Genomic DNA, 10727 nt, shown 5'->3' on the forward strand with positions numbered 1-10727 from the left:
CGATCCCCTGCTCACAGCCCTGATGGCGTCTGGTGCCGACACGTCAGCCCATCCGTCCTGTGCAGTCTCACCTGCGAGCCGGACACGCGGAAGATGCCCTGATGATGCAGACCGTACAGGTTGATGACGCGCACACACGAGCGCACGATCAGCGGGATGTCCTGACCGCTCTGCTCCAGGTACTCGGACAGGCTGCCGCCAAAGAGGCGCGGCTGGCCGTCGGCCGGCGCGCGGCCCAGTCGTTACGGCGCGGCGGCGGCGGGCAGACGGCGCGACCGGACCGCTCCAGCTCGGGCGCATGCTCGCTCAGCCCCGAGCGCAGCAGCTCGCGCTTCACCTGCAGCCGCGCTAGCAGGTTCGAGTCGGCCACGAACTCTGCGAACTTCTGCCGGCGGAGGGGACCAGGGTTGAGTCGCCGCGAACACGGCACTTCCGCGGGAGAGATAGGGCAATTCCCGCAGTCAACCACGAGTCCAACAACACTCTGCCCCTTCGGGACGCACAGGTGGGCGTCCGAATCAGAGTCAGAGTTGGTCACAAATCTGACAAACTTGTACCGGACAGAATGTAGATAGCACGGTCGCAAACCTCGGCCAAGGAGAGACAGGTCAAGCACGGTCACACAATCTTCTCAGGGGGTGCCGACAACTCGGCAAACTTCTGACTAACTGGGGTTGGATTCTGACAAGCTGACTGATCTAACAAACTTTAACCCACATGAACATTTCCAGCATCAATTTCATGGCAGACGCGCGGCACTGTCCCGTCTCCAGCCGTCTGTAACAAAGACCATGACTGGGCTTCTAGAAATGCCAGAAACGACTAAAAATTCGTCTTAAGGCTACCATAATCGTTGCGGTGACGTGCATGGGTGGGCCAGCTGTTTCAATACCAGGTCACTGGCAAAGGACGTGACACCGCCGGGCAGTGACGCCCCGTACCGTCACGTAGAACTGCCCGGTCTCCAGCTGGTCGCCACGCTGCTTGGCCAGTGCCGTCTCCGTGGGCCGCGGCGCGCTGGGCGACTGGAAGAGGCCGCGGCAGTCGATCTCCGCCGTGCCGGCCATCTCCAGCAGGGACCGCTCGGCCGTCTCCATCGTCTTCCACTGCTCTCGTCGGTGGCCGTACGCAGCGCTTCGATGCGGCGACCCAGCGCGTCGTAGCGCAGCCGCGTCTCGTCCAGGATCGCTGGATCGACGTCGTAGCGCGACATCTATGGGAAGTGCCAAAAGCTCTGGTGTCAGGGGTTTCAGCTAGGTGCACGCGAGCAGCAGTGCAGTGAAGTCGGCACCGCGTGCCGTCATGATGATCCGTTAAGACATGACGAGATCGTGAAGGGCCGTCGAAGACAAATGTCAGGCCTTACGAGGAAGCTGAAGCCAAAGCACAACAGAATGCACCTGAAAACAACAGTGAATCTCCGTCAAATATCCGGGGCGGCACCCTTCGAGCGCGGAAAAGTAGCAGTGTAAGGCTTGAAATGAATCCACGGCGGCAAAACTCCAAGCAAAATCACTGTCACTCCCACCCGAAACACGCTGCACTCACAATATCTCCCTTATACGGCACGAACTCGAACTTCTTCGGCAGCATGAACGAGGCGTTGTTGGCTTCGATGAAGCGCTGCTTGTCGAGCCGGGCGTCAAGAGCGGACACGGCCCTGGTCAGCGCCTCCACGCCCTGCCGCAGGCCGTCAATGGTGCCCCCTGGGCGTCGGTGGCCATCAGCAGGGCGCGCCCCAGCGCCGCGTGCACGCCCGTGTCGGCGCAGTCCAACGCGTCCGGCAGGTCGTCCACGAAGTAGTGTTGCACGGCCGCGTTGGCCGCCTCCAGGCAGAGGATGAAGTCGTTGCGCGCGCGCAGCGCCTGCAGCCGCGTGTCCTGGTATTTGTTGCGTCGCTGCCGGGTAGTGCAGAGCGTTAGCGGACGCCATAAGACTGCCCGGCCGAATGTCGCCCGGAGTAGCAGTCAAACAACGGCAGTGCATGCTGCCCATGACACAGTAATTTGCATATACTTCATGAAGACACCACAAAGGGAGCCATCGAAGCGCAATTGACCGTGCAGTACCCCGGATATATCAGGACACTCTGCGACAGTATGCACGTAGTTCCACCCACCTTGACAATCTCCTTCTCCACCAGCCTGAACTTCCTGGATTTTTCAAGCTTCTCTTCTGGCAGATTTACTTCCAGCTTGGCCTTCTGGTTGACTACGTACTGAAGTTTACCTTCGGCGGTGCTGAACTGTGCGTAGTACATGTACGTCTTGGTAGCTGCCTGGAGTTCATTGATCAGCTTCAACAACTCTTCATGAGAATCGTGCAGACTTGACGGCACTAAAATAAAGAAAAAACACCCTTATTGAGGCAGTCCTGGGCTCACCGCAGATATGCATACAAATTTTGTGAAATGCTGGAACACCGCTTGCAGAATGTGCATCAACAACAACCACAAGCACTAGTCATAACCAAGAGTTCCTTTTGGCTGAAATCCTACTTTGCTCACTAGCCTCAGTCTTTAGCAGCTACAATTGATAACTTGACGTCAAAACCCATCAGCGCCAATGAATTCGACCCATTTACATCACTCTGCAGCAGTGTCCTAGTTACAAAGCCCTCCTTACAGCCCACGGAAATCGCGGACTATGAGCCAGTGATTTGGTTCATTACCAGTCCGTGGCCGTTTATAGCCAAGTAGCTGCAGGTCAGCCTGCTTGCACTACACCCTCCATACGCCAGGCCCGCCCGTACCCCATGGCTGCAACACACCCGCAAAACAGCCATATCGCTGGGCGTGAGTGGCCGACCCCACCCGTCCGCACCACACCACTTGTAGCCTCCAGAGCACCCGTGCCCACCCGTTTGTGCACGCGCAGCAGGTCGTCGCCGAGCCGCGCCAGCTTCTGCGGCACCACGGTGGAGTAGACGTCGCCGATGGTGGCGCGGTCACGCGACTCGTGGCGCGTCTGCTGGATCAGCTGCTGCCAGCAGCTGTACGACGAGAAGAGGTGCGCTTGGTCTCGTCTGCGGGCATCCAGCAGAGCTGAGTCACCGCCCTGGCGCCGGCTGGCAGGCGGGCGGCGCGCCACCGCGGGTCGACACAAAACCCAGCTCACAGACGTCCGGGACAGCAGAGTCCGCGCGCTAGCGCACGGCATCGACTCTGGGGCACCAGTCGCGGCGGTTAACGTGGTCTCAAACACCTGCTATGTTGGACAGCTCAGACAGGGGCGCGAACGGCGATACAAGTGCTTGTAAGCCACTTCCCCACAAAATGGAGGTGGTGACATCACGACTCGCCTCTGTTTCAGATCCTTGTGCCGTTGGCTGAGCGACTTGTGCAGCTTGTCGAGATTCCTGCTGTACTCCAGCTCCAGGTCCGCACGCCGCCGAAAAAAGTCCTGGAAAGCCGGGCGATAATGTAATGACAACATAACAAAATGACATAAACAAAAGATAAATAGCAAGTAATAAAATAAGCTAGTACGGAACAGCGGCTTCTCCTGTCGCCGCTCACGACTAACTGGTCTACGTTCTGTCTCACATATCATGCTGATCATTAATTTGTCAACCCGAAAGTTGCCCAGGACGACCCTCACATGTGGGCCATGCCGTTTTTCTCAGTCAATCAAGTGGACCACTTCCAAATGTGATGAACGGGACCGATTGCTATCGAATAGAATAATGTGTGTTACCAGCTTGAATGAAACAGCACAAAACTAACGCGACGTCATGAATCATTTGTACACGGATTCCCGCATTACACCCTTTTCAGAAACAGTCGTTCTTGATTTCTCCCGCCCATGGGCTGTCGATACTTAAGGTCCATTTTGTTCCCCCACAGCTAGACCACGCGCTCCGGCTGGCTGGTAGCCCCTACCCTTTCCTGGACGCGTGCGGGCCGGCCGGAGGCTGATCGGGCGCGAGGTCATTCAGAAAGACAAGTCTTAAGGACCGGACAGTTTTCTGAAAGCCTGGCCTGAAGAGCGAAAAATTCCCACTCTTCGAGGTCTCGGGGCGCCCTAGACCTCGACCTATATCTAGACCTATTCCCCTCCCTGGTCAGCAACTGGGCCGGCCCCACCTTCTTCTCGACAGTGAATAACCCAGCGAGACCTGCCACGCGCTAGCCACTGACTGGTCATGCAGTCAGACTGTTAAATGCAGTCAAATAATACTGCCTGGCTACGTCTGTTTGAGCTGAATCCCGAGCCATGGGTGTCTCGATTCTGGCGAAAATGACCAACTTCAGTCAAGTCAGTCAGTACGCGACCTCACACCATGTATTGCCAATAAAATGTGCAAAATCTTCTTGTAAGTTACAAAAGGACACCAAATACACTAATAACAGAGAATCATATGAGCAAAATAATTGAACTATTCCTGAAATTTGTGTCATAACAAGGAATGCTGATGTCTTGACTTCATGTGGCTAATGTGCTGACACCAGCTCATCTGAAGTTAAAAAACAGCACTGCCTGCACTGTTAGCTAGGTGTATGTTGACACCCTACTCACCACTGTCTGCTTACCTGTAGTTCAAACAGCAGTCGCTGCTGTGTGGTCAGCCCGTGTGTCCAGACACCGCACCTGCTCAGTCAGCTGCTGCTTCAGCTCTGTGGACATGAAGAGCATGTGGAAGGAGATGCTCAGGTGATGGCCTCACCCATACCACTGCACTCTGTGCACCCCATGAAGAATGACCATGACCAACATCACCAGATGCACAAAAAACACAAGTCTGGAGTATGTGAACAATGTGTCAGTGCTGGTCTTCTTGTTCATTTTCCATGTGAGCTTGATGCCATTCATGGGCAAGCTATATGATAGTATCCTCTTCATTATGTTTGAGAGCATGTCATAGGATATGTGGTGAGGAGACATGCTGTTCTGCTTCTGTTTTTCTACCATGATGAACACAACACTGGTGAGTGGGGTCATTTAAACTGCATTTCACTCCCAATAGTCATTGCACATGTATCCATACAGAGGTCACACACCTTTGATGACCATTCCTTCAAAGCCTGCTTCCTTCTTAGATGTTTTCTTTTCAGAAGACATGGCTGGAGCAGACAACTAACTCATTTGATACCTGGAAAAAGCAACTTCTTAGGGTCAAGGCTGCATTATTACATAAAGGAGCACTATTTTTTCACTGACAAAAAAAGTATCACTGTGGTGCCAACCTAGGACTTCCAACTGGATTTGATATAAGGGATGTCAAATGCTGAAGGGCAATCCTAAGCAGTGACAGCACACTGGTCTCCCAAGCAACGACAAGACAAAATCACAGGCCTTCACATCAGAACATCTGTGGCTTTATCTTTGCATGGCAGGAATGCTTAAATGAAGGGGGTACCATCAATTTTTGGGGGTCAAACAAAGTAGCATGATTGTTTTGACCCCAAGTAGAAGTAGGACAAGGCTCTACAGGGTCTGCCACCCTTGCCAATATTGGTTAAATCTCTGGTGCCACTGCATGTATCTTTGACTTGGGCATCTTTGGAAGCTATGGTGAATCATTCAGAGAAGCTTCACAAGTTAATTGCATATTTGTTTGTTCAACACCTGTCATCAGCAGCAAAATCAGTCAACCAAGGAATTCATCTTAGAATTGTTGAATGCCTTCTGAGCAGTCAAGCATGTGGGAACATTAAGATTGTTCTTTTCTCAAAATATCAATGCTTTGGAATAAATAACCACTTGAATTTTTAGGTTTCTTAGTTTTATGAAGCCCTTCCAGCATGCTTAGCCTTATGGTAGGAGAACAATACTCATCTCACTCTATCCTCTGAAAATACAATTACGTATTGCATAAAAATAATTTAGGAGCATTTTAGCACAAAACTACTCATACATCAAAACTCCTTGCCAGCACAATCTGCATGCTGAAATTAATGGCGACTATTCACCAAACTCTGAATGCTCGCATTTACGACGCACATAACCCGAAAGTATTGCCGCAATATTGCTGATATCGCCAGACGTACCCGACGTACCGTGCATTTCTGGCAGTCTGACCTGCATGTCACACACAGGATCGCTGGACCCTGGCTTCACAGAATGCGGTCAAAGTGGGAACAAGATACAATTATTCCGCAGAAATTCCATATTGTTGCTTCCTCCTTGCTTCACCTAACCTAATCAACTAGTGGGACCCAGAACACAAAACCTAACTACCCTGGGCAGTGCCCCACCCCGCCCATTGTATGGTCGGTGGCAGGGGCCCGCAAAAAGCATTGAAGTAGAAGAATATATACCGCATCTTTGACATAGAATCAGCTGACTTGGAGCATGTTCGTCACCACTAGCATTTCTTCTATTTTCAAATATATGGTATAATGCAAGTTTTGGGGGACAGCCATGGCACAGTTTTTGTGCTAAAATGATTTTTTCCTAGAGTTTTTGGTGCATTATTCCAATGATACTTATTAGTATTGTTTTCATACCTTGTTGCAACTCGTCGATCCTGCTCATCCTGGGCATCTGAAATGCGGGCGAAAATCGCGAAAACCCAGCTTTTACAGTTGTTAAAATAGCTGTTTTGTAAAGGGTCGAGCCTGAAAAAAGCCACTCAAATCTTGCGGATCTCGCATATCCGGGGCATTAGAACACCACGTATACTCAGGTTGCTGAGCTGCGTTTTAGAGAGACGTGGCCTTTGAGATCCGCAGGTTCAGGGTAGGTGCCAGTTCAAAGAATGGGCACACGTGCATCAAAGGGTACCGAAGAGCTGTGAACCGTGGGGAAAAAACACGGTCCTTGTAGAAAAAACGGTGTGTTTGAAAAAGTGTGTGGATACAAATTTAGGAACCACTGCGCCCCATAGAGCAATTCGCACTTTGTAGTACAGAGCTGTGTTAGCTGGTAGTTGCCAAGGGCCGAGTTGGGGCCACGGGTCACATATTCCTCAAAAGGGGGCAAGCACAAGTAGGACGTTGCTAAATGCCAGATCTAAAAATGCTAATGCTGCTTTGTCATGTTATACAAATTAGCATAGTGCTATTGAATATCTCAGAATCTATTATCTCATTTAGGCTTAAGTACTATTTCAATGTTGAATTTGTTTATCCACAAATATACTCATGCACATGCACCTGAAACCATTCATGTCATGGAATGTGTTTTTGTGTTGCTTCTGTACCAAAGTGGATGTCACAGGGTACATGAGCCATGGTTAACAGCCACCTCATATAATCATGACCACTTAATTCTTTCAGAGCTACCAAGATGTCATCAGAGATGCAAGCTGAGGAGCTGGAAGTCCTTAGATCAATATATGAAGGTGATGCAGCTTTCATTGAAGTTGATGAGAAAACTTTTCAGTATAAGGCAAGTATTAGCCTCAGGTCCCAGCTATCTCTAAGTCCTGTCCTTCTTGAGGCAGCTGGCTTTCTTTAGTAACACTACAGACAAATAGAATTGACTCAGCTTTCATCAGGACTTTTCTATTTAGCTGAGTTATGTCATGCATAATCTTCAAATGTTTGGTGTTAATATTTATAATATGCCTCTGAACACTTTGAGGCACATTCCTATCACTCTATGTTTTTTATGATAACCTATGTGGTTGTTTGCTGCTTTGTGGAAGGTTATGTATATGTTATAATTTTGAAGGCAGAACACAAAAATTGTGTCCACATGATGGAATATGCTGTGGCTGACTGTTAAATTTCAGCTGCTGATCTAATTCACCTTTATTTTTTCATGTTCTTTTAGTTTGGAGATGATGGTGAAAACAAATCTTTCTTGGTTGAAGTGAAATGGACAGACAGTTACCCTGATGAGGCTCCCAAATGTCAACCTTGATGCATTTATAACAACCATATGTGAGTATGTGCTTGGAAGTTTACTGTACTTGCTTTTATCTGTTAATCTTCCTCTTATGACATGTGTTGTGATAAGTGGCATTGTGAGAAGTCCATTTTGTATATGCTGTTACATGGCAATTACTGGATATGAATTCTGGTAGCAATGGTAAATTAATGAGGGCAAAGGCAAAGTGTCATTGTTTACTTCAACCTCCATGACTACCAGCATTGCTGGTTGAGAGTATCAATGAGTCTTGTAATGATGGGATTTAGTGCATGTGTGATATGTTTGTGCAGAGCTATGTCTACACTGGGATTGGCAGGTGTATTTATTAAGCACAGTGTGGTCTGTGACAGCTGGTACACCTATGGCAAGACATCACTGACTCACTCTCCTTTGTTCATGGCCAGTCCTGCCACCAGTGAAGCAGCATGTGGTCAGCCAGGTGCAGGAGCAGGCTGAGGCCATGCTTGGCATGTCCATGACATTTACTCTCTTCGAGTGGGTCAAGGAAAATGTCACAGACCTCATGGAGCAACAGACTTTGGCCCCTGTGATGGCGGAGGTCACCGAGGAGGTGGAGGAGCTCAGTATAACACAGGTCTGTTATGCTGTAATGCTGTTTGGGTCCCTGTGGGGACATCTTGCTGGGGGAACTCAAAGTACTCACTAAAAACCTGATGTACCAGATTGCAAGCACATGTTGCAGTTTACTTTACTGCACCAATATGCCAAAGCTTCATGTGTGCTTTCCCAGGTGGATGACATCTCACCGAGATCTGACGGTTGGCGGCCGACACCATGGTGCCCCACCTCCATTCGAGGACCTTGTGGACATCGTGCTGTGTTGACTGTCAACCTGCTGGCTAACGTTTTCTGTTGACCTTTTTTCGGGCTTTTGCGGGCTGGTGTGCTAGCTTTCCACTCAGGCCAAGTGCTCTTCGCCTGCCCCGTCCCCTGGTGGCTGCCAAGGGGTCGCTCTCCCCCAGTGCGTCGCCTTCTCAGCGCCTGCGCCGTTTCCTGTCTGCCAGTCGTAACACCGCGACTGCCAAGGGGTTGCTCTCCTCCAGTGCGTCGCCTTCTCAGCGCCTGCGCCGTTTCCTGTCCGCCAGTCGTAACACCGCGACTGCCAAGGGGTTGCTCTCCCCCAGTGCATTGCTGTCTTAGCGCCTGCCCCGTCTCCTAGGCCGCCAGTCGTGACACAGCGGCTGCCACGACTGGACCGCTTTCCCCTCAGTGCGCCGCTCTGTTACAGGACGGTCCTGGTCGGAAGGAGAAACGGGAGCAGCTATCGAAGCAGCAGAAGCGGCGCGCCTGGGACCGCGCGCAGGCCGGCGGCGCCGGCGAGCGCGCGCGCGGCTGGGATTGGGTCGACATCATCCGCCACCTCTCGCAGACGGCGCCCAGTTAGCGCCGGCCCGGCTAGAGACTGGCTTCGACCAGTATTGTCTCAGTCCTGAGCTGTTGACGAGTCAGGACCAGGGGCGGTTTTACGGGCTATTGACAGACGGCCCCCAGCAGACTCCAGCGGTGCCCGGACACCATCTGTGGCTGGTCACGACGGTCAACAGCGCCACTCCGCTAATGTCTTGGTGAACGTGTGCCGCTTGGGTTGGAATGGGGGCGTGGGGTGGCGAGCTAGGAGAACGCTCACCAACCACAAATCTAGATTATCATGCGCTGATGCGGTGGGGGTCGGCCTGCATGGGGTCGCTGTGGAGGGCGCCGGGCACAACTCAGCCGGGAGAACGGATGGATGGGAATGCCCCATGCTTCCAGAGCAGCGGGGGGCTTGTTGGTGTCCTGTCTTGCATCCATATGTGCTTGCAGAGTCCGTAGAGTTCTGTGAAACTTGAGTTTGGTATTGTATGGGGATTGTCCGCGGGCCTTGTACTTCAGCGCAGGAACGTGGTGCCCTCGGGCGAGCTCGCTGTTGATGGTGTTGTTATAGGACGATATTGATGCTTTGTACAACTGACAACACTGTTTTGCTGTTTGATGCCAGGAATACAAAATAATGCTATTTTGTCATGCTGGTTATCCTACATGACAGCCCGTTGGTCATGGCTGTCAACCACCACAGTTAGACGGCGGCGCCACCGTTCACTCCTGTTTCAGCCTAGCTGTCGGCGTTCCCTTCTCCTGGTTTTATAGGTATCTTCTCGGAAATTTACATAATGGGCATGCTGTAGTAAGTGACGAAATCGGCACATTGCCTATGCTGGTATGCGAATTCGACAGTTGTCCCATTTCGAGCAGAAATCACTCCAGAGTTTCCGAAATCAGATAAACCCATGCCAAGGTGTCCTTTTCCCAAGGTGTCAAAGACAGCTCTTGAAAGTCATCTTAATACACAGCGTATGACCTGGCACACAAACTAAGCGAACGCTTCAATTTTAACTGATGATATGCGCAGCGACCACCTCAGCACAACGTGAAGATTCGAGTGCTCGACGTAGCATGGTTTGTTAACAAAATGTTATTTAATCTAGGGTAGTACCTCATTATATTTTCCAATATTCTATCGTCGAAACGCTCGAAAGGAAAGGAGACATATTTTTCAGCGCTGCTTACATTCGCGTTAGCAGATGATGCATAACGATCGGTGACCTTGCCCAGGGATTGGTAATGGGGCTGTGCTTACGGAAGTATTGATGTATTACACCAAATGCGATTACCAACATGCTTCTATGCTTGCGAGCTTGCTTTGGCCACTGCTTGCAAGTGCCTGACTCCATCCATCGTGGCACACGGCGAGTAGCCCATTTGTTAGTGATTGCGAGAGCGGCGCAGGGCTTCACGCGGGAAGCCCGGTGTGGCTGCAGATAAAAAACGAGCGCCGTGTCACGACTTTCGACATTGCGCATTTCACATCAGCAGAACAAGCATTGCATCTCCGCGTATCAGGTTGAAGCC

At 51.0% G+C, this 10727-nt stretch overlaps 3 protein-coding genes across 3 annotated transcripts; 1 reads left to right on the forward strand and 2 right to left on the reverse strand.

Moving 5' to 3' along the window:
- Positions 1-71: 71 nt before the first annotated feature.
- LOC119105241 (SLIT-ROBO Rho GTPase-activating protein 1) lies at positions 72-1103 on the reverse strand (the record flags this gene model as incomplete). The annotated part of the gene is made up of 3 exons (XM_037228709.1): positions 942-1103; positions 261-385; positions 72-192 (listed from the first exon to the last, which is right to left on the reverse strand). Coding segments are annotated over exons 1-3 (402 nt in total), but the record flags the coding sequence as incomplete, so codon positions are not given.
- Positions 1104-2298: 1195 nt separating this feature from the next.
- LOC119105240 (SLIT-ROBO Rho GTPase-activating protein 3-like) lies at positions 2299-4634 on the reverse strand. The gene is made up of 5 exons (XM_037228708.1): positions 4590-4634; positions 4532-4555; positions 3301-3401; positions 2859-3024; positions 2299-2337 (listed from the first exon to the last, which is right to left on the reverse strand). Exons 1-5 carry the CDS (start codon positions 4632-4634, stop codon positions 2299-2301), a joined length of 375 nt encoding a protein of 124 aa, XP_037084603.1.
- Positions 4635-8223: 3589 nt separating this feature from the next.
- Positions 8224-9837, forward strand: LOC119105242 (RWD domain-containing protein 4; the record flags this gene model as incomplete). Its single annotated transcript, XM_037228710.1, is given in 2 exon segments — positions 8224-8412; positions 9067-9837. Coding segments are annotated over 2 exon segments (345 nt in total), but the record flags the coding sequence as incomplete, so codon positions are not given.
- Positions 9838-10727: the final 890 nt, after the last annotated feature.

Source organism: Pollicipes pollicipes, unplaced genomic scaffold, assembly GCF_011947565.3.
Source record: "Pollicipes pollicipes isolate AB1234 unplaced genomic scaffold, Ppol_2.1 Scaffold_6094;HRSCAF=7228_pilon_pilon_pilon, whole genome shotgun sequence".
Lineage (NCBI taxonomy): Eukaryota > Metazoa > Arthropoda > Thecostraca > Pollicipedomorpha > Pollicipedidae > Pollicipes > Pollicipes pollicipes.

What these genes read in the sequence shown, in the direction of transcription:
- LOC119105240 (XM_037228708.1), bottom strand. Translation starts at nt 4,634, where the DNA reads ATGCTCTTCATGTCCACAGAGCTGAAGCAGCAGCTGACTGAGCAG. An exon ending in AGCAGCAGCTGACTGAGCAG is followed by an intron (nt 4,556 to 4,589) that starts GTGCGGTGTCTG and finishes CTGACCACACAG; the next exon opens with CAGCGACTGCTGTTTGAACT. An exon ending in TGCTGCGCGTGCACAAACGG is followed by an intron (nt 2,338 to 2,858) that starts GTGGGCACGGGT and finishes TCTTTATTTTAG; the next exon opens with TGCCGTCAAGTCTGCACGAT.